The 23,573-nt window shown below is 47.1% G+C and overlaps 1 protein-coding gene across 1 annotated transcript in view; it reads right to left on the reverse strand.

Moving 5' to 3' along the window:
• LOC306808916 (rho GTPase-activating protein 7-like) overlaps positions 1–21,002 on the reverse strand; it is a 44,679-nt gene extending 23,677 nt beyond the window's left edge. Inside the window, exon 1 of the mRNA XM_079319929.1 lies at positions 20,872–21,002. Coding sequence (XP_079176055.1) covers positions 20,872–20,878 — 7 coding nt within the window. The 5' untranslated portion in view covers positions 20,879–21,002. The remainder of the gene's footprint in view (positions 1–20,871) is intronic.
• Between the last annotated feature and the right edge of the window lie 2,571 nt (positions 21,003–23,573).

Below are 23,573 nucleotides of genomic sequence, written 5' to 3' on the forward strand. Positions count from 1 at the left end.
ATGATCTTGAGTTAACACAGGAGATCAAGCTAACTTCAGATGTGACTATACTAGGAGGCATCAAGAAAGGTATTTCTATGGAAACTAGTTGTTCAGATAAGCCAACTGATTAGTTAAAAAGTTAGACTAATTGGGAGGAAAAATGAAGAACAAAATACAGGCAATACATTGAGACAGTTAAAAGAGGGGGGTGTTAAAAGTGGTGGGAATATCTGTCAGTTAGAAAGAAGAAAATTAATACACTCACTAGAAAAGGATGTAAAATTGAAAATAATTGGATGAAATTAAGGGAAAAAAAAGATAGCTAACAAAACAAAAAAGTTCCTAAGAAGGAAATCCATTGGTTGAAAAGCATTTTTCCAGGGATAAAGACTGAAATTTTATCATCTATGATACAAGAGAAGTTAGACAAACTGCACATATGTATATTTTATGGAGAAAGATTTACAAGCAGAAACACAATGAAACAGACTGTCATTTTTTTTTTTCCTCTCTTGTGACAAGAGTAAGCTGAATAAAGTCTTTAAACTTTTATAAAAAAAGGAAAATAATATTGTTAAGTATAGACTCTTGGATATGCCAAAGTGCTGTTGAGGTGAAGCAAAACATAAACCCATCATATCATAGAAGCAGCATCTTGTTACCACTCTGGTCTTCCTGTCAGAAAGCAGCTATGTGAGAGCAGAAGTATGAGAAAATAAGCACATTCAGGGACCCCTGAAATTAAAAGCAGTTTTTTCCTGTAAAAGTCAAGATAAAATGGTTTGGGTCCAAGCCATTCAAAAAGCTCCTGGATTACAGAAAGCCCATTCTCTTGGTTTGTCCCTCTGTACTAATTTAAAACTATTTAGAGCTGATTTTCCAGGCTTCACCATCAAACTCTTAAAACATGATTAAAAACTTTCAAATGGTTTTCATGTTATTTTCTCCACCTCCCAATGAACTTTGCTTGGCTGCTTTCACTGGGACATTCCAGTGAAACCTGCAGCAGATAACACATTATCCCATTTCCAAGCTTAATTTCACGGAGCTGAACTCTAGAAAATGCTGCTATGGATTTTTGGTCCCTAATAGGATCAGGTCATCATTAATTCTAATATTTATATCTTCCTTTCTAAACTCAGCCTTCAACTAAAAGGTCACAACAATAGAAAATGGTAAGGAATTACCCATACCCTATCCTGACTTAGATCTTCTGGAAAATCCCTGAGTAATAAAACCCAGGGAGAATTCTCCCTTCCAATATCAGATAACAGAACTGAGATTCAAAGACAAACCCTTTTTTAAAACGCAAAATGCAAAATTATTCCTGTACCCTTGATAAGGCAGTCCCTTTATGTGGCTGTTTACCTGCTCCTATGATAATCACAACTATTCCATGTCGTTATGAAAGGAAATACTCTGGAATTATTGCTCCTGGAAAACAATGTAACTTTGCCTCAGCCAGCAGGTGTCAATTGATTTGATCTTCCCTCTGTTAAATTCTACTGCTCCACTAATATTGTGTAATCTGTTTCTCATTAGAGCAGGTCAAATCTCAAGCTGGAATTTAACTTTTGTCTTATGTTGTCAAAAGTTAAGCATTTTTTAGAGAGGAAAACACTGTGCTATCATGATTCCAGGGATTTTCTCAGGAACTTTTAGGGTTAGACTAAACAAATTGAAAAATTCTTTTAGAACTGTTGAAGTTCCTACAATGTGGGTGAGAGCATGTAGCAACAAAAAACATAACTTCTTGTTTCATAGATTCACGGAGACCATTTAACATGAAAAACTCAGGAGAAATGTAATGGGTGCATGGATCTGGGAATTATGCCCAATGCTCATGTCTAGGAACATGGAGAAGTTTACCTAGTGCAGGGAACAGGGTACCCAGAGCAAAATCACAGTTCTGATCCCCTGCCAGCCAAGAAAAACCAGCAGAGTAAGCACTTTGATTTTCTCAATCACTTAACTTCTTCTCCCATCTCAAGAGCCACTTAAAAGCAAAGGTGACATTGAAGGCAGAGCCACTGGCACTTCTGAAGTCTCTACATGAAAGCTTTAACCTGCAGAGCCTTGGCCAGGGTTCTTGAGGAACAGAGCAAAATCTGTGCTCACAACCAGACCTTCCCAAGGAGGGAAAGCACTTGATCAATAATGCAGCCTTGGAGGCTTCCTTTCAGTTCTTTCTTCCAAAATGCTTTGGATAAATACAACTGGGTTAAAAGCATACTGCAAAAAAAGTTCAAGTTAAAGTCAACATCTAACTGCAGGGAAAAAAAATGTTGCTTGTAATATCTTGCATTTCCTACTCCCAGTATTGTCTCTAAATGTTTTGCAATCTCTGTCATTAAAATGCATTTCTAGAATCATAACAGAACTTGGGCTTGGTTTATTTACACTCCAGCAACAGCAGGCCCTTCAGAGTGGAATGAATAAGCTGCTGAAATGGTCCTGAGGAAGCTCTTAGATTGCACCTGCTTATATTTGGACCTGAGATATTTGGGAATAGATAACTCTTACTTCTGTGCACCAGAAACACTGTTAGTAATGCTTGTTTTTTTAATCAAAGTAACATAATTTCAGAAATGACAAAATGTTTTTTCAAGCAAAAAGCAGCCTGGCTTGAATCTGCTATTCTCCAGAGTAAATTTTTGAGACTAATGTTCCTTAGAAGGAAACTCTTGAGGGTTTTCATGTGGGAAACAAATCCAAGAGTAAGTCACTGCATAACCAGCATGTGTCCCAGGCACTAGTGAACACAGTGTCCTGCCTTGGACAGTGGTGGTCATTGCTAAAGTTATTACATGATGTGGGAGAGCCAGGCAAGCACATGGGAGCAGACAGAATATCACAAAATATATGAAGTTCCTTTATGTAATATGTGGAACTGTATGGAAAAATATCTTCTTTCAACTGCTCCCACATAAGAAGCCACAGATTTTATCTAGCTTTGATTCACAAAGCCTTGTTCCATAGCTCTCTGCCCACTGTCTGCTTGTGGTGGCCTGGATGGGAGTTCCACATAGCCCTCATTGCTACTGCTCAAAAGGGTTATTTTATATATATACACATACATATACATATATTTATTTATTTATTTTTCCCTGATGCAGCCCTGCCATTTCACCAGGGTTTGAGTTTGATTTGTAGGGAAGCAGTGCCACAAAGGAAAATCCCTCAAGAGATTCAGTGTGCCACCATCCCTGGCTAAGGAGGAGATGTGACACAGATGTGACAGACAGCTCAGCCCTTCCCTCTGGAGATCAGGCATTGCTGTGGCACTGCTGTGAACCAAGACTGAGTGAAAAGGGATCTGCATCCAAACTCTGCCTCCTCTTTCAGTCATGGTTCTTGAAAAACAGCAGCTTATTGCCTGACCAGAAAAACAGAACCTTGTGCTTTCCTTTCTTCCTATCTGCATTGTATCTCTGCTGTTGAACAAAGTGGTTGGGCAGAGTATTCTTCAAAGGTGCAGTGGATGCTCATTCCAGCAATAATCAAAGCAGCTGGACAGGTCAATTTTTTGCCAATCATCCAAAACCAGTACCTCCTAATTTTAGCAGATTAATTTTGTGCATGTAAAGACAGTTTCTCTTTCTAACAATAGATGTTAACAGCTCAGGAAACAGGCAGATGCCATGCTAGAGCAAAGAGTATCCTGAGTTTATCTGTGCTTCATTATTTTCAAGCATTTCTAAAGCCATAATTTTGTCCAGATGCATAACAGGGGACCAGCCAATCTCACCTACAGTTCTGCTGTTTGGAATGAGCAACTCATGCCACAGTGACCTTGTCTAGTTTGAATCCCCCCATAAATTGAAGCTATTTTTAAAGATATTTGTCAAGTATTAAATAATCTGTTTCCAGGAAAGTGACAATAACAGAGAAGGAAAAACTAATGGTGGTCAGTTTGAGCCAAATCAATTGTTATAGATTGTGGGCTGATTTTATGATACATTTCATGCCCTTTTCTTTTTTTCCTGGCTCAAATTTATCATCAGCAAATAATTACTTGAAATTTTTGATACCCTCCCAGGAAACACCACTGTGTAGTTCTGTGGGTTTTTATATGTGCTCATTTCTATGATAGATACTTAAGATTTTCATTTGAATTGCTAATGTTAGACCAATGGCAAACTTCTGAAAATGCAATTGTTGTTTGGGAGAAATAACAGCCAAAAGATTTTTATAAGTAGCCTCAGCAAATTCCATAAATATATGCAGCATTTTCATCTGAAAAGCAGCACAACTCGTATCTGGGCCTCAGAAAAACTGAGACTCATTTTGGCTTTTCACTCTGGCACTTTAAGTGAGAAGAAGATGTCAAAGGAACAAGAATAAAGCAACCAATGAGGAGGGAAAAAAAACCCTGCAGGTCAGTATCTGTAAAGCAAAGTGTAAAATTGCAGTAGCAACTTTCAAATCCATTTTCTGAATGTAGAAGATGTGCTGTCTGGTCAGGGAACTACAGAGGAGCTCCCCTTGCAGCCATTCCATGGATTGTGACAAGAGCTAAGAAACAGGTCAATATTCTGAGTGCTTTAAAAATAATTTCCTTTGCAGCAGCTCTAAAAAGTGGAAATTCCTTGGAAAGATGACAGTGTTACTTTAATCACGTATCTAATTTTTACAATAGGCCTGGAATTGATGTCAAATCAGTTTAAAGGCAACATAAAAGCAGATTCATTTGCTGTAGTAGGTTTAGCCTACTTAATAGACAACAGTGTATCTCAGCAATGCCTGGGAGCTTGCTTTATTCTCTGCATGATAATTGTTTACTGAAAGATGGGAATAAAGTTGACATATAAAATCAGCTTTTAAAATATTCTAGGAGTATATTAGAGCTCTGGAAATAAATATTTAACATAATAAATAGATAATGTTCAGCTCTCTTGCCTATTACAGGAATCCATTTCCTCTCTGTCCAGCACCCACCTGTACTGACCTAAAATGTTCTGTCTGATAATACTGAGAAGAAACTACTGAACGAGTTTAATCACAGTTGGATGGAGAATTCATACCCCTTCCTAAAATTTCTTTTCCTGCACGTTCAGATGGGCACCAAGCAGCAGAACTATCAGGAGAGCCTGAGCAGCTGGGAGTGGGACAGACATGCTGGCACAGTTTTCCTGTCCTCCAGAAAGCATTTCTGCTCCCAGGTGCTGGGACCCAGGGCACGGCTGAACCCGAGGTGGGGCAGCACCTCCTGCCCCAGCCACGGACCCGCAGAGACCAGAGCACAGAGAGAGCTGCAGCCACGAGCAGCACTGTGCTCCCTGCCCAGGACCCCACGCACGGGGTTTGTGCCTGGGTTTATGGATGCAGGGTGTCTCTTGTCAGAGCCTGGCTTGTGTACATAACTGCTCTGACCTCCTCTTTCTCCATCAGGGCCCTTGTCCCAGCCAGAGATCTGTCGGGCGTCACCAGGCTGCTTATTTGACGCACTATTTTTAAATAACTCACAAATATTTAAACAACATTTCTATCAGCGTTACATGTTTAGAAGACATCCAGGAATGTCAAGAGTAGCCGAGCAGGCTGGGCCACACTGAGCACAGCCCTGCAGCAGCTGCTGAGTGGCCTGCAGCTCACACCAGCTCGTGCACAGCCCCTGGCAGGCGGCGCGAGCTTTCGGCTGGGTGTGCACAGTGTGACTGTCTGAGACAGCCAGCCTGCCAGGGTTTAGTTGAGATTGGATGTTAGGGGATAACACAGAGCCCAAAGTCACTGCTGAAGACATCACTATCCAGTTTTTGGTGCTTTCATCTCTGTGACGTCTCTCACTGGCTTGCAGATCCTCTCTTGCAGGAGAGCTCCCATTCTGGCTCACAGACCTTTGCTGGTTCTGAGAGAGGCTTGAGCCCAAGTCTCTAGACTAACTCAGCCAGTGCTCCTGCCATACAGCAGTGGGAAGAAAAAAGCTATTTGGATTTTAGTTCTAATTTAATGCAAATTTAGGATATGTGGCTGTGTCTTTCATAACATCTCCACAGGATCTCCACTATTCAGCTGATGGGTGTAAAGGACCCACTATCTAGACAATACTGCAAAGCAATTTAATAATCAATTTCTGCTTTGAAAAAGGAGCAAGGCCAGTAAAGCTTGGTTTTAAGACCTAAAAGCCTTTGTGTAGGTTATTTTACCACTTGGCTATAACAGACTTTCAAAACTCAACAGAAGAAGAGTATTTCACACATTCAGAATTTGAAGAAGATTGCTGCTAAGATGTTCAAAATAGAAATACTGACACTGAAGCACCCATACCAATAAAACCTGTTCATAAAAGCACTTCACATCAAAAGACATTGATGTGCTCCAGCTCACTTCAGATTTCAGCAGCACTCAATCCTTGTCTAAGACAGGAGCAAAGCTTAGTGCCAGTCTACCTGTGATGGAGGCTGCATCCATTCTCATGTGTGTCCAGGCATAACACAGCCCTTTTATTGAGCCAAACAGTTTTTTCTTGGATGGCTTGGTGTGTAGGCTATTAGAGGACATGGAGCTGACAAGTCATCACAGCATTGTCTTGAGAGAAGGCTGGCAAGGAGTATGAAGCACATTGCAAATCTTCACCTTCTTTTTTAAGCAGTAGTGGGTAAAAGTGGCTAGGTCAGACTGGTAACAAACACACATGCATTTCCTTTGCTTGCCAAGCATCCACAGCATTACTTGGGAAGAATGCCATAGGCTGGAGCAGAGTATGGTTTGGAAGGAACAAGGTACACATTGGCTACGTGGGCAAGGTGACAAGTAAAGGATGCTTTCCCCTGGTAAAAGGCTTTAGAGGACCAAGAAAAAAAGCACATTTTCCTGTCAATATTAGGATGCCAGCACATGTAAACACCTGTAAGTCATGGCCTGCAGGAAAGCAATTTCTCACTTTCTGTAAAACATCTTGACCTAATATTTTGCATATTACAAGGCTATCTCAGTAAGCCTGATCTATTACAAGGCTATCTCAGATCCAAATCTCTTTTGCAGGGAAGACACCATCCCTGTGTCTGTCAGTGGCAAAGAAGTGAAAAGATTCCAAACACCCTTCCCAACACACTGCTGCTAAACACAAAGTGGGAATCCAGCTTCCAGCCAAGGCCAGAGGTTGGATGTGCCCTTTTCTGCAGATGTAAACCCTCCAAGAATGAATGGGTAGGTGTGTGCTGCAGCTCCTGTGTTGCTAAGTTTAGGAACATTCACCTTTGCCTGCAAAGCACTGCCACATATTTCTGTGACAGGAGGCTTTGCCTTGTCTCACCACATTTAAGAATAACTATTGTTGTCAGGTTCCAGCTGGACACAGGAATGCTGTGCAGTTTCTACTGTGGCATTCAGATAGCTCTTACCTCTGATAATAGAGAGTGAGGGAGTGCCTGGGCTGACAGGACCTGATGGGTTGGTTTATATCAATATCACTTACTCAACTTCACTGTAACTTCTTGCAGTTCTTCTAAAGGAGGCAGCATAGAAAAACAAATATTCATGCACAGCCTCTTCACTCCTCTCCAGAAATGCCCCACTTCATCTTTAAGAAGCAAAAACAGCGAAAGGGAAAGAAAAAATAAAAAAGGAAAGGACACTGCTCTGTTGCAACATCAAGCCAGCGTAAGCAGTGACAGAACCCACATGAAATATTTTACCATTAATGGCTCCAATAGAAATCTTTCTGGATGATCTATGGAAGTCCTGCAATCAGAAACAGTCTAAGCTTTGCTCAGCCCCATTTCAAAATCATGGTTCTCTGATGAGAAGGGAGTTGCCCTCACATGTGCCATCCAATTTAGAAATCCATTTAAGTCCTTTTGATGTTATTTGAATGATCACTTCTGAAAGGTTATAAAACAAAATACAGCTAAGCCGGATTTGTTTTTTTCTGCAAGGTTTGGAAAGTGTAAACACTTAAATCATCAGCCAAGTGCATATCATTCATATTCACCATACCTTTTAAAAGCATACTTAGCATACCACTGAGAAAGATTGCTCTGCTGACAAAAATCAAGTGTCTGGATTAATTTAAAGGAGTGCATTTCACAATCCGTCATTCCAGAATAAGAGAACAAGGAACTGCTCAGTTAAATTAAATTGTGAGTTACTCTGGAACAAATTAAAGGAAATTAATCTCTGCACTGTGTCTAGTCCAGACGTGTAATTCGGGGCTGCTGCTATTAAAAGCCAAACTGTCTAGCTGGGTTTTATAAAGACTGAATCATTTTACAACTAATATTTGTTTGCACTCTTGCACAACATGAGAAGCAGCAGGATTTGTGGCTTGGAAGACAAGCTGGCAGTTTCAGGCCAACACTTTTCAAGGACTTTTTGAAGGAGATCAGGTGTGGGAAACCAGCCTGTGAAAGGTGGGGCAGAAGCAAAGAGGTCAGCAAAGAGAGAGGATGCTCACTGCTCCCACCATGGTGTGTTTGCACAGCAGGGCCCTCCCCAGGACACTCTGGCCACCAGGGCTGGATTTGGGTCAGCTCAAGGGCTCTGTGTCACAGCCTGCCCAGCCCCAGCTGCTTCCGTGGGGCCCTTCTGGGCTGGAAGGGGTTTGCTCTCTGAGAAAAGGATTCTGTTTGATAACCCCAGAGCCCACATGCAGACACAGTCCAACTCAGCAGGACAGATGATCTCCTGAGCAGACTCTAAAAACAACAGAGTGAATGAAGAAACTTAATAGAAAAGTGTAATAAGTGGTACCAATCAGTTTTAGCTTCGCATGTGTTACCCAAAGTCCACTTCCCTAAGTGTACTTTCATTCTTTTCCTTTTCTCCCTTTTTTCCACCCCAATCTTTAATTAAACATTTCCTATCAACTGCCTCCCTAATTTTCACTTAAAATTTTCAGTTTCTTTTCTCTCTGGCTTTGTGTAGATGTATTTAATCTAAACTTTTCATAGCAGAAGAAAGAGTAGTTTGAAAAACAATATTCCAATGGGATGAAAACCCCTTTATAACCAGTTACCCTTAGAAAGTAAATCAGAATATTATCCTCATATACCTGACAGCATTCCAGGGAAAACATGAGAATATTTAATGTACATTAATTGACCCAACTAGGTCGTTTAGGCAGTGCTGGCCAGTGGAGGAGCCAGCTGAGCACTGAGAACCTGAAAGGTCTAGTGACCTGGAAGGTTTAATGGCAGAGCAGGATTCCAGTCAGAGTGAAGCATTGCAGAAATCACAGAGCTCCATTTTTCCAGGTGGGGCAGACAGAGGAAGAGTGAAGCTGTGTCTTTGGGCTGGAAGGAAACCTGCAGGAGAGCCAGCAGTGCTGCTCAGGCTGAGGCTGTGTAACTCTCCCCAGAAATGCTTGCCTGCAGGCTGTGTGCAGGGCAGGCTCTGAGCTGCACTCAGCTGTGAGTCAGACCTCTCCAGCCTCACAGCCAGCAAGGGGCAGCCACAAGCTGGGACCTGAAGCTGCTTCTGGTGCTGCCACCAGCAAACAGGCCAAGTGGATTTCATCTCTGGCAGCAGCACCTTGTTCCTCTCTGATGTCCAGCCTGATGTGGTTATCCCTGGTTTGTAAATCCACACACTAATCAGCTTGGGAGCTGATATTTCCATAAATTCTGATTTTCAATGTTCTGTACTTCTCCATAGCAAAAGAGGCATATTGATGCCCACACTCCAGAAAGGACCAAAATACAGGGGAAGGTGTTCCTCTGAAGAGCTCTGCTGAATGGGAGAGGGCAGTGACAAGTCAAGAATGCATTCCCTTGGTAAAAGGCTTTAGAGGACCAAGAAAAAAGCACATTTTCCTGTCAATATTAGGATGCCAGCACACATAAACACCTGTAAGTTTGCCCTGTAGAAAAGCAATTTCTCACTTTCTGTAAAACATCTTGACCTAATATTTTGCATACTACAAGGCTATCTCAGTAATATCTAAATCTCTTTTGCAGAGAAGACACCATCCCTGTGTGTGTCAGTGGCAGAGAAGTAAAAGGATTCCAAACACCCTTCCCAACACATTGCTGCTACACACAAAGTAGGAATCCAGCTTCCAGCCAAGGCCAGAGGTTGGATGTGCCCTTTTCTGCAGGTGTAAACCTACAGAAGGCAAAGCAAGAGAGGGGATTGGCACAAGGTCATACAGCAGGAGAATGAAGGGGCAAATCCAAATACAAGAGCCCTCCCAGAACCTCACCCTTCAGGCCAGCCACACGCTGTCTCTTCTGAAATCAGGAAAAATGAGCATGGGAAACAATTTCCATCACCTCAGTGTGATTAATCCTACTCTGCTCTAACTGCTGAAATACCAACCATTTGTTTTTATACATTTGGCAAAACACCTTTCCCTTTTATTGCCTTGGCCAAATCAGGCCAATTTTTCAGGCTGATTGGGCGTTTGGCAGTAATGCACCTAAAATGTCTCTGCTGCTGCAGGATGGCCGAGAGTGGCACAGGGAGATGGATAGCACTGAGCCCCAGGTAAGGATGCTCCATTTTCCTGCAGACTGATTAGTACTGTCTATTCCAGCCATTTAAGTGTTTTTTCAAAGAACACATTTGAAGAGCTGAAATGGATACACACTGTCAGCTCCTGGCAGTTTAAGTGCAAACAGCTGCCCCGAAAGCTCTGTGCAGCACCACAAAGAGATGAGCCTCTATGAAAGCTAGTCAATCAAAGAAGATAAATCTTTGTGTCAGTTCCAATTATTGAGATACTCCAGTTAACTCAGGGAATCACAGACATTAGACTAGCTTTAAATGCCCACGTGGTTGAGACTATACCATTGCTCCTGGGAGGCAATTTCACTGTCTGACAGATCAAGAGGCTTTTCTCAGCTAGTTAATTCCAATTAAGTTTTTCCTCTCAATTTCATCCTGCTATCCATTATCCTCAGTCAGCTACCCTTCACAATTCCTCTCCTGCCGTGCTGCTCATGCCAAGACTTCCAGAAATAGTGACATTATTACAAGTACCTGGTGATGACACCCATGAGACCCTCCAGTGCCTCCCAGGCCTGGGAGAAAAGATGGTTTCTGTCTTGAAGAGCTTTTTTCCAGCTTCTATAGTCTTTAAATAAAGCTCTACACTTTAATTTAGGTATGTCAGTAATGTCCCCTCCTTGTGCTTTGACTCTGCCCTCTCATAAACTTTTGTTTCTCCTGGCTCCCCTGACTTCAGGCAGCAATCAAAGTGTAAAGGAGATGTGTTTAGGTGGGGTAACACTAGAAAAGAGCTGCTGCTGCAGAATTACCTTCTGATATTTATCTGGAAGTCCACAAGCATGGTGTCCTGGAAGGTGTCATGAGAATAGATAACAAAACACAAAAGATTATACTGCTGCCTCATGAACTTTATATAAAGCAAAATTACATGAGATTCCAGTAAATAATTCCTTTCCTTCCTCCTCCAAAAAGTGATGGGAATGGCTGCACTCTTCAAAGTGGATGGGATTCATCAGTGTCTCTGCTATCAGAAGAGGCTGGTCACACAGCACAGCTCCCCTCCCTCAACCACACTGCTCCCTCTCACACACTCAGGAAGAAAAATGGGATTCAACTATCTGTAAACATATTCTTCCAGCTCAGGAAGGTCAAGGGGTTTGCAAGTTTATTTCAAGAAACAAGAGGAATCTAGCCCTTTTTTCAGCACAGCAGCGAGCATCAAAGGATGGCGAGCTCCTCTGAGCCCCCTCACCCAGGGCAGGGCTGCCAGGGATAAAGTGTGTGCAGGGCCAGGGCAGGTCTGGAGCTCCAGATTTACACCAGTGCAAAGGGAAGCACTCCCCAGCCCAGTATTTACATTATTCAGGCCAAGGAAAAAATGTAGTGGCAGCTGTGAACAGCCCTGATAGCAGGACCTTCATGCAGGGGTTTAGTTTGTTGTTGCAGCTGAATCTCTGCATCTCCTTTATCTTTTTTTTTCCCCCTCCTTTTAGAGATGGTTGACCTTAAATGCAAAAGGATAACGTGGGTCAGGAGGAGTGTTTATTATGCATGAGTTATTTTCTTTCATGTTAGCAAAATCCTTTTGTAAAAGTTGGCAGAAGTCCCTGTTACAGCTAAATTTTGGACCCATGGGTGATGTGGAATTTAGGATTATTTATGTCTCAGTATAAAAAAAGCAGTGGAAAGGAAGCAAATTCAAAGAAAATAACCAGAGCACAGCTGAGCTTTACTTGTTTAAAACATTTCAGTCTATCACTGCCCTTGTCTGTACTAATGTTGGGTGAGTGTTTCAGGGGTTTGAGGCTTGTGTGTAGAAGCTGGAGCATTTGTAGAAATTACACATCACACTATTTCAGTGTTATTCCACAAGACAAGGAGCATGAAGCACTTTACAGATTCCAAGGACTGTCTTGCACATCAGAACTCCTGTGAGCAGGTGTGCTGACATTACCTGCAACTCCTGCTGCACTTTGACTTCTTTGCACTGCAGGTACAGAGAGGAGCAGCAGGTGGGGAGCAAATCCTGCTGCTGCTGTCACTCCAGTCTGCCCCAGGCCATGGCTTTCACTGGGCTGGGGTGACAGGCAGCCAGACTCTGCAGTCCTCACTCACTCTGGTACCTCTGGTTCCTCAACAAGCCACCTCTGGCAAACAGGGAGCTGTTTGCACTGTAAAAATGAACTGCTGAGTGTGAACCAGAGCTGAAGCTCAGCCCTGGCCTGCCAGTGCTGTCCAGGCTGGGGTCATTGCAGGGAACATCATTCCTGAAGGGTGGGGCTGTAAAGAACATTTTTAGGAAAGGGTTATTTTTTTGTGCTTATTCCCAGGATGAATATCCCAGGGTAAATCCACACTGGCTGTTTTTCCAAGTCTCATTTACTCTTAATTAACAGTCACAGAAAACTGAGCCAAAAGTTCTTAAAATATTCAGAAGGCAGCTTTTCCTCTTGACCATGCTGTTTCACAGCCATCTTCCAGCAAAGGTAAAGGGAAACCATGGCAAATATGCACAAGAGAAAACTCTCAAAACCTCTAACCATCAGAGCCAGGGGTCAACCCAGTGACAGGATAAGCCCTGCCCACACTTCTCCTTTGGCTGCTCCTTTTCCAGCAAGCAGACACCATTCCTTGACCTCACAGCCCACCCCTCTCATGCAGAACAAGGAGGAAAGCAGCACCCCCCAGCCCCTCCAAACTGTGCCCCAGCAGCCAGGATAGCTGTTCCTCCCCAGCTCCAGCTAGAGCAGACCTGTGTGAGCTCTGAAGAGCACATTTGAATGCACAGCAGTTTTCACTCCCCCTGCAGCACAGCAGACATTAAGTATGTGCATATTTAAAGCTGTGCCAGCTCTGCAGCCATCAGGCTGCATCAGCAAGGGGAGCTCGCCTGAGTAATTCAGGTGTCTGTGGAATGTCAGAGCCTGCAGGTACAGCTAGGGTGACATTTTCAGAAGTATCTACGTATCTTAGGCTCTTCAAGCTCCACTGAAACTTGCTTGAGGTGAATTTGAATGGAACATAGGCCCCCAGATCTCTTTTGTATTTTAGGTTAGCTTCTATCCTTAAATTTTGCAATAAATAACAAGTAGACACTGCTTGGAAAGTTGGGAGCAGAGTGGGAGTTTGAATAGCATGATCATGGGCATAAATGAACAAAATTCCTTTGAATATTGAAAGTATGTTTAATGTGGTGCTCAAGGTCACACAGCAAATCAATGGGCAAAACTGAAGCAAAGGCCTGAGGGCATATTGCCTGCAATCAGATGCAGGAGTAATTGAGTAATTGCACAGACTTGGAAGCAGCATTACATCAACTTAACATATGGCTAGAAAGGGGATTGGGGAGCTCAGTGATTTGCTGAAGGGGAGAGAGAGTCAAGAGCAGGGCTGACATTAGATTTGAGCAGCTAATATCACACAGGTAACCTGGCACGGGGGAGGCTGCTGCTATTTATACCCCATAAAAATTCTGATTTTTGTGCCTTAGCTTTCAATGTACCCACTGCTGGAAACATAAGGAGTCATCCACTTGAAGGACACATCTTGCTGACTGTTGGCAGGTGAGAGACACCCAGGGACTTGGCTCTGGCCCCTGGCACAGCACTGCTGGGTAGGAGTGTCCCAGTGAGACCCTCACCTTGCCTGCTGAGCTCCCCCATGAGCTGCTGGCCCAGCAGCATCTTCAGCAGCCCTACCTGGCAACCACTTGCCTCTCATTTCAGCTGTCAAAATGATATTTATGCTAGTGCAGTATTTCCTGTTTCCTAATTTGGATGGTTCCCTCAGTAATTTTTCCATTAAAATACTTAAGCATTTTTTGAAAACATCTAAACAGGAAGAGACCTGACCTCTCCTCCCTGAACATCGTGTGCTCCCTGCTGCTGGCAGCAGCAGATCACTGCTGTGCCAGCTGAGGGTGGATCCCATACCTTGGGCTGCATGTGGGCTTGTGAGCACCCCTGGGCTGCCCTGGAAGGCTCAGCAGGTTTGGAATCCCAGGCAAAGTCCTTCCTGTTCACACCCTGCTGACCTCCCCAGCCCAGCCCTGCCCTGCCTGACTGTGCAGATGGTCCCAGGTTCTGGTCAGCTGCTCATCCCCCAAAAGGAGAAATGCCCTTTGATTCAAACTGATGTTTAGCCAGATGCCTCAGGCAGATAACGGGCAGCTCCTCTCCTGTGCACTGTCCTTAGGAACAAAATGGCTTGAGGGGTTTTCCCCCTTGGAGACCTGCAGGGTGTGGGGCATCCATCATCACTGCACCTCACCTGGCAAAGTGCAGCCCCTGGGGCAGAGCCATCCCAATCCCTGCTTCCAGCAAAGGCCCCAGGGTGGAAGTTCTCTTTCCCTGGGCTGGATAAGCTCCACACCCCAGGACTAGGGTCTGTGCTTGCACACCCTTACCACTGGATGCTGAATGCAGCAGGTGCACCCAGCCCAGCCCAGCCCCAGTGCAGGACCCATGGACACTTTTGGGGTGCTGGGGAGGGCACTGCCCACTGCCAGGCTCCAGCTCCTCTCCTTGGGAGAGCTGAGCTGCCCTCAGCAGACACCACACACGGGGGGTTCAGACACACAAACTCCCTGCACATGACTGATGCTGAGTGGGACAGCTCTGAGGCAGAGCCCAGAAGCAATGAGGTATTTTCCTTACTGCTGGCAGTGCAGAGATTCCTGGCACTGGCACATCCCAGCTCTGGGGCACTGCACTCAGCCATGGGGAGCACAGCAGGAGTCTGTGCTGCATTCCCAGCTAGCAGGGGAGTGGGATAAATGGGAAAAAGTGGCTCCTGCCTTCAGGAGGTGGAGAAGCTAATGCAGTTCATTTCCAGGAGTATCCACACAGCCCCAGGGCGGAGAGAAGTGGTGCCAAAGCCTCTGTCAAACCCTCTGGCTGTGAGAGCTGACTTGTTCCATTGCTACAGAGCCCCACTTCCCAGAGCTGGGATAACAGCCCTGGGCTCTCCTTGCAGAGCTTTAATGGCCAGGCTCCAGAGCAAATCAAACCTGACACACCTGAGGGTGACAGGACAGAAAAGGAGTGAGGAAACCCAAGTGAGAGGAAGCGTGGGGCCCTGCATGTGTCTATGCCACAGATTGCTCCTGCAGAGCTCTTGGGCAGCTGCCTCCCAGCACACTCTTATCTGCAGCCTCCTCCAGAAGCCCTCAGAGTCTGGAAATCACATTCAATACATGCAGTGGGACATATTTAACATACTAGTGTGGGGCCTTGCAGCGGTTTGGTCATGCTGCAGAATTAATCCGAGATTGGTGATAACCGCAGAAAATTAGATTTATGTTAATATTTTTAACATTGGGGTTTTTTTTCTCAGAAAGTTGCTGTTCCAAGTCCCAGCTCTATCCTACAGCAGTGAATATCTGATGCCACCATCCTATGCCACAGGAATGAGCACTCTGGGGGTCTTTGGGGTTGGGCAGGTGGTCTCACCTGGCACTGGCTGCTTGGAGCAGGAGCCAGGTTGTGGCCATGTTTGTATGGAATGCTGTGGGGCTGCACCCCTTCCCCAGAGCTGGAACTGGGCTCCAGCCCCTCAGCACAGCAAATCCTTCTTCTGTGGGCTCTGCTCAAGCACCTTCTGCTGCGTTGGCTGCTGCAGGGGGAAGGGAATGGCAGCGTGCTCAGCTTCATTCTCTAGGGAAAGAGCAGCACATGGAGTATTTTGGGAGACTCCTGATATTAAGGTACAATCAGTAACTGTGGCTAGGTAAGATTTGTAGATATTCTGCACTGGTGCCAAGGAAAGGCAATCCCAGACAAAGGAAAGCGATAATGTGTTATTGGTCAGGAAGATTCATGTGGTGAAAATTAATAGAAGTGAGTGGCTTGCAGGGATAGCCCATCCATCTTGTCTGTGGCAGCAGAGCACAGGCTGGGTGCCTGGGCAGCACAGGGTGTGACAGCCAGGTCACCAGCTGCTGTTTGCATTTCTCCAGGTGCAGGGGTGCAGCAGTGGCTGCCTCTGCACTCACAGAGCACAGCCCTGCTCCCCTCACTCACTGCACATCTGTGCCCACCCAACACCCCTGTGCACAAGGAGCAGCAGGGGAGCTGCTCTCCAGGCTAGACCAGCAACCAGAGCACAACATCCCTGTTCAGCCTGGGCAGAGCCTCATCTCCAGAGCAGGGAGAACACAAGAAAAGCATCCCACTGTACATCCCTGTCTCATTTGTTTAGTCTTAGACTGGGAAAGCTATGCTTGATTTTGGTGGCAAATGAAAGCCATCATTTATTGAACATCTACACTTCACCCAAGAGCTGCCTGGGTGCAGGGGTGGGGTGGCCAGTCTGTACATAAACCACTTCAAACAGGAGGCTTTAAATGCTGTCATTGCTTTAGTTACTCAGCAAATGCTTCACACTCTTATATACTCCTAGTCTTTCAATAATATACTGAGTTTTTACAGAGCTGTAACCAGTTCAGAAGATGACTTGCCCATCCCATCACCAGCCTGCCCAAAGCTGACCATGGACATGTCCTACCCCTGCTCAGCACAATGCTCAGTGGAAAAACACACACAATTAATGCTCCCTGTGCTGCTGAGCTGATTAAAGATTCAGCTTGGATGGGAGAGGAAGTGCAGTGTCCAGTGTGGTTTCCTGTGTGCCTATAAATATCCACTGGGATGCTTCAGGCAGAGGTCAGCCCCAGGCAGCTGCACGAGTGCTGGCCTCTTTGCCTTGTGCTGGTGGAGTGGCAAAGCTTGTCCCCCCTTAGAGCAAGAGCTTTGGGACACAGACAGTGAGCTCCTGCTGCAAAACCTGATGTTAATCAGAGTTTGACACCTGCAGCAGTGGGAGCAGGGCCACTGGACACCTGCCAGGACAGGGGGCCCACCAGGGTCACCCTCTGGGCTGGCACCACGAACCTCTCCAGTCACCTGTTGGTCTCTCAGACTTTGCTGAGTGGCATATGAAAGCTAGAGATGTTTCCAAAATGCTCTAGAAGACAAGAACAGACACAAAGATGCTATTTGTGTGCTTTGGTCCAGCACAGGGAGTTTAGGGAGCAGTTTTGCCCTGCCCAGGGTGGGTCCCCAGCACAAGTGGCACTCCTGGTCCCTGCAAACCCAGGCACACTGTGACATCTAGTGGCAAGTTACTCCAGAGCCCAGGGAAAGCTGTGTCTGACAGGCCTTTCCCACAGCTCACAGCCCAGGGAGGTTTGCTTTGTGACATGCTCCTGAGGTGCCTCTGTACACCAAACCTGCATTTCCATGTGACAGTGAGTGTTGCATGCATGTGTGAGCAGGTATGAGGGTATGTATGACAGCTCATTGCTCAGGCTGAGCTGTGCAGGTGACAGGGACCATATCTGGGACACAGCTTGGGCCATATGTGACATGGCTTCCAACAGTGTCCCCCAGCAGGGACCAGTGCTGGTGTTGGACCAGCTCAGGTGGCCTTGCCCACATTTCCCAGAAGCCAGGGTCACACAGATCAGTGATGTGGAGCTGCAGACAGGGCACCCTGTGCCCTTCCTGCACATTCACCTCCACCTCCTCCCCATCCTTTGGCAAGGTTCATTTAATATTTCGCCCCTTTTTGCATTCTCTGTTTGATTTCATGCACCACCATCAGTGATATATTCCATATTAGCTGAGTAATGATACAGAAATTCAATCAATAGGCTTTTTCTAACAAGCAGAAAGGCCCCATCATGCACGTCTGGGCAGCATGAGTCAGGGATGTCATCTGATTACTGGGCTCCTTTGTGAAAGAAGGGACAAACAGATACCAAATATGGGGAGTAAAACTGAGAAAAAAGGTCACATATCAAGAAGATCCTCATTTCTGAGTGAGAGTTCAGAACTGGGCAGGAAAGTGGGAAGCAGCTGTGCAGCACATGAGCACCAGCCTCTTCACACAAGCACCCTCCGAGCACCCACCCCAGACCTGCCCCACAAACTCCCAGCTCCTGCAAAGTCTGCAGTGCCAGAGCCCTGGGAGCTGGAACCAGGCTGGGCAGCACCAGCCCTGCTTCAGGTGCTTCAGGGGTCTGAGCAGGCTGGGACCCATGGGTGGTGCCAGGCTCCAGTGCCAGAGGATGTCAGGCAGCACAGTAAAACCTCCTGAGCCTCAGCAGGGCCTCTCCTTTGGATCTGCCCTTCATAAAGCTTTGTTTAACCCACAAAACGGATTCTGTATGATTTATTCACCAGAGAAGCCAAGTTCCCTTCCCACACAAGCATTCCTTCCAACAGCTCCAGGTCCTGCCTTTTCCCAGGAGCACAGAGGGAAGCAGGATGAGGTGGAGGAGGGATGGGAACAGCAGGCAGTGTGTGTGCTCAGCCCCCTGCTGCACAAGGCTTGCTGCACCAGTTTTTGGCAGGTGTCAGATTTTTTGGAGAGCCAGATTTTTGGCAGGTGTCAGATAGCATTAACCCTGGAAGGGTGAACCCTGAAAATGGTGAACTTCAGAAGCTGAAACAGCAAATTTACACCAAAAAGAGCTGCAAGCCACATAAAAACCCTCCCAGAAACACCTCCCCATTTTTAATAGCTGTCTGATCACAGAGTGAGTGCTGGGGAAGGGGAACCCCTGCTGACCCCAGCTGCCCCTCTGCAGCCCCCCAGCAGCCTCCTCCCCACTGCACAGCCCCTGTGGCTACTGCTGGCCCTGGCTGGCCCTGCTGCCCACCTCAGGCTGGGTTCATGCCTGTGTTCTTCTGGCTGTGCCAGCAGCTGCCACAGGGAATGAGCCCCCAGCAAGCAGGTCGATGGGGTCTCCTCCCTGCCCAGGCCCCTGTGGCACAGCAGTCATGGCTAAAGGAGGGTTCTACCCTGTGGCTCTGACCTTCCTGACCTCCAGCCAGCACCTCTCTGGTCACTTCCCACAGAGGTCACTGCATCAGCACTCCTGGGCAAAGTGCTCTTATGGTGAACACCAACACAACCCATTGCTGTCTCATGACTCTTAGCTTATGTCAACCATTTATTCATTTCCAAAACATAAATAATTTTCTACCTTAAAAAGTACACCTCTACTACTGCCTGGGAGACCTGTGTGTACCATCAGATGGATGCTCAGCCCTGGTCTGAAATGCAGCAAACTATTCGTGTTCCTCCCCAGTTCTGGTGCTCGGCACATTGCCAGGGTGACGCAGAGCAACGAGAAAAAAATTGACTCGAAACTTGGCCAGAGAGGATCAGCAAACAGAGGATTGAAAACTCAGCTTGATTTATTTTATAGTGAGGCAGAGGACAAGAAATGCAGTACTATTTCCAGTTGTGGTGCTGGCAGACAGTCCTGCAAGATGCGTGTGAGAGAAGAGCTCTGGTGGGGCTGGGCAGCCCAGGGTCTGTCTGACAGGAGAGCATCCCTGGGAAGGGACATGACACTAATTCCCTTTCTGAAAACATTCACTGCAACCCTTGCCTCTGCTGCCCAGAGAATTCAAAGTGTTTTACATGAAGCAATAAAATAAAGGCCACCTTCTGACACGCAGACACTTAATACCCTCCTACAGAGCTGTCAGAATGCTGTAGGATTTTTTTGGCATTACAAAGCAAGCCTTTGGCAAGGGCAGGAGCTGGGGCTGGCCCAATTGATGGCCAGAGAAACTCCAGGACTGCCCCAGCATGAGGAACCAGTTCCTGCTGTCCCTGGCAAAGGGACCTGGGCACAGCAGGAACGAGGCAAGAGAGGAACTGAGGGGTTGAGGCAGCTGAGACAGAACCCTGGGGGACACAGGAGGGACGTGGGAGCACAGCTGAGCTCAGAAGCTGGAGCACAGCACTGCCCCTCTCCAGCCCCTCCTCATGCTGGGTGACACCACACACTGCTGCAGGCTCAGCCACCCACCCCCAAGGGCCCCTCTCGCCTTCTTTCCTCCCAGAAAACAGACCATTAGTGCTCTTGCTTTTCAGGAAAAATGCATTATTGCTCAGGGTGACCTCCTCTGGTGCTAGAGGCCTGACATGCTGTCCCCACAGAAATGTCCCTGCTGCTGCTGTTCCCCCAGCTCTGCCACCCCACTCGGTCCCTATGGGGGACCATTCCCTGCCCTGGCTGTGCTCACAGCAGGGATGGGACTCCCGTGGGACACTGAGGCTCCTGTGCTCCCTGGGGAGCAGCAGGGCTGGAGCCAGCTGAGTGGCACAGGGTGGGTGCCTGCTCCCACCAAAGGACCAAACCTTTGCCAGGCAGGGAGTTTGTGCCTCTCTCCAGGGACAGCTGTGCTGCACCACTGAATGCCCACTGTGGGACTTGCAAATGCTGAAGTGCTAGATCTCAAAATTCCTAGTAACTAATTTTTTTTCTTCTAAATTCTAAACAAAACATATAATGGAAAAACTTCCTGTTTTCTGTTAAGTGAGCCCAAATAGAAGCAGCACATCCCAGGAGGGAACAGCCAGACCCACACCACTCCCGAGTTCATGCCTTGCTTTCTGGCTAATTGCATTATAGTTTGAGTGCTGGCTTAAAAACCTTAAAGAAATAGAGTAACCAAGGAAAGAAAACAAACCTCTTCCTACCTTCCATGGGGAGAGGCAATGCAGAGGGTCACTGTCCTGGGCAGAAGTCAGTCCTGTGCCCCTGTGAGCCAGCCAAGTCCTGCCTGGGGCAGTGAGCTCCAAACCCATCTGCTCGGCTTTAAGCAGCACGGCTGAGATCCCACCCAGGACGGGGTGGAGAATCCTCCCTGGGAAAGAGCAGCCGGTCCCAGCTCCTTCCAGTGCTCTGAGCATCCCAACAGGGCCCTGCAGCTTCCCTTCTCTGCCCTAGGAACCAGCAGCAGCCTCTCCCTCTGCCATCCTCAGAGCTGATTCTGCCTCTGCCATCCCTCAGAGCTGACCCTGCCTCTGCCTGTGCCATCCTCAGAGTTGAGCCTGCCTGTGCCATCCCTCAGAGCTGATTCTGCCTCTGCCATCCCTAGAGCTGATTCTGCCTCTGCCATCCCTCAGAGCTGACCCTGCCTCTGCCATCCCTCAGAGCTGACCCTGCCTCTGCCTGTGCCATCCTCAGAGTTGAGCCTGCCTGTGCCATCCCTCAGAGCTGATTCTGCCTCTGCCATCCCTCAGAGCTGATTCTGCCTTTGCCATCTCTCAGAGCTGAGCCTCTGCCATCCCTAGAGCTGATTCTGCCTCTGCCATCCCTCAGAGCTGATTCTGCCTCTGCCATCCTCAGAGCTGAGCCTGCCACAGGGGCCGTGCCTGGCACTGCCACAGGTGTGCATGGCATAGGGCCCACCAAGGAACACTGGCTAAAATAAATGATAAATTCAGGATAAATTCAGGATACAGAGTTTGGATCTGTTGCGGGATGGGGAGTGCACAGAGGTACTCGAAGCAGTCTGGTTACATCAGTGAGAAATCCTCGAGGAACTGGAGCACAGCCCAGCAGAGTGAGCTCAGTACAAAGCACACTGCTGAGTGCTCCAGTGCAGACACCACCCTGACACTGCTCCACTTCTGCCAGAGGGGATGGGAAAAACATGCCAAACCCAGTGATTTTGCACCAAAAGTCTTCTAGACTGAAACTTTTGCACAGCAAAGGTTATTTTCTTTAAAACAAAGTCTCTGTGGAATTTGTTCTGTCTGGAGAAGAGGCAGCTGAGCATGGTTTGAATCTCCCTGGCAGTGAACAGTCCCTGGGTGAGGTGGCTGGGCCCTGCCACACCAGGCAGGGTGCATGGAAGGCAGCCCCATCTCCTGCCAGCTCTCTGAGGCTTGGAGTTCCCTTGGGCTGTGGGCAGGTGCAGGGTGCTAGTGCTGTGTTTGGGCTTTAAGGTGCTCACTGCCCATCACATGCACTTATTCAGCTCTGGATGAATTCCCTCTTTGTCTGTGACTGAGCTGCCCAGCACCAGGCGGCTCCCACAGCCCAGCCCTGGCTCCCACTGCCACAGCTCACATAGGGGACACTTAGATCTGCAGTGCAGAGATGGAGAAAGCAGAGAGGGTACAACACCAGACACAGCTGTCTTTGCTACCAGACCAGTGCTGAGCCCTGGTCTGTGTTTTCAGCAGGATGCCTGACAGGGCACTGGTGCTCATTGCTGATTCACTCTGTGCCACACAGCCTCACACCACCCAATAAGCATAAGCACTAATGAAGCAAAATATAAGAATATTCCAGGTGTTAATGCCTATGACACATATGACTCAAACTGAAATTTGCTACCACTGATGAGGTTTCTGGTTGAAACTGTGCCATTGAAGGGGGACATTCAGACTCAGGTCCTGCTCACTCTGACTGCAGTGTGGTTAGGATAGTCACATCTCTTAACAAGGTACATGGGTGTTGTAAGACCAGAAGTTAACTTTTGATGCCTTCTGAAGTAGGATATCTGAAGGAACAGGCTTTTCTGACTTCCTTTCCCAGAGGATATGGAGACACAAGCCTCACACAGGGCACCCTTAACAAAGGGACCCAGCAGATGGTGTCACCCCACTGACTGGGGTGCCTGGAGAAGCCAGCACTCTGCAGGACACTGGTCCCTGCATCACAATACCTAGCACAGAAACTGAGTAGAAAAGACAAAAATTCCTCTTCAAAAGAGGAGCACAAAGCCCTGGAGCATTCAGAGTCACATCTCACACCCTTGCACACCACGAGCACTGATGTGAGGAGAGCTGGCAGCACAGGCTCTGCTGGGCAGGGCAGCAGGACAGCAGGACAGCAGCGCTGTGGGGATGTCTGTCTGCCTGTCCCTGCAGCCAGCCCATGTCCCAGCACCCCAGGGATCTGTCCCTGGCTCTGTGCCTCGGCGTGACGCCGCTCCCCGGGGCCGCCTGACCCCGGCTTCCTTCCCAGCCTCTCTCAACTCCCAGCCCTCCCAGGAGCAGCACTACGGTATTTTTAGCCTGTTTACAAAGACAGAGCAGTACATTTGTGTGCAGCTTGCAGTGAAGGAGCACAAGCCATGCAGGCAGCTGGCACCATCTGGGCAGTGGAGGGGTTGGCCAGGGCAGAGGATGGCTTCAGAGATGGAGAGAGAACCAGAAGGACACCAGGAAAACATCACCATTTTGCGTTTCATAAGCATTTGATACATTTTCTTTAATAAAAATATAGTAAATTTTGAAGTCCTAGGGTTCTTTCAAGTGCTGAGTTTCAGCACTCACCCAAGTGGCAACTCAGTATAGGAGCACTACAGGCTCCTGCTGCTCCCCTCTGTCACTGCTGGACACCATGTGGCCAGAAGGAATCACAGGGTTCCACCAGCTGGATCTAT

Source organism: Erithacus rubecula (genome assembly GCF_903797595.1).
Source record: "Erithacus rubecula genome assembly, chromosome: 16".
Lineage (NCBI taxonomy): Eukaryota > Metazoa > Chordata > Aves > Passeriformes > Muscicapidae > Erithacus > Erithacus rubecula.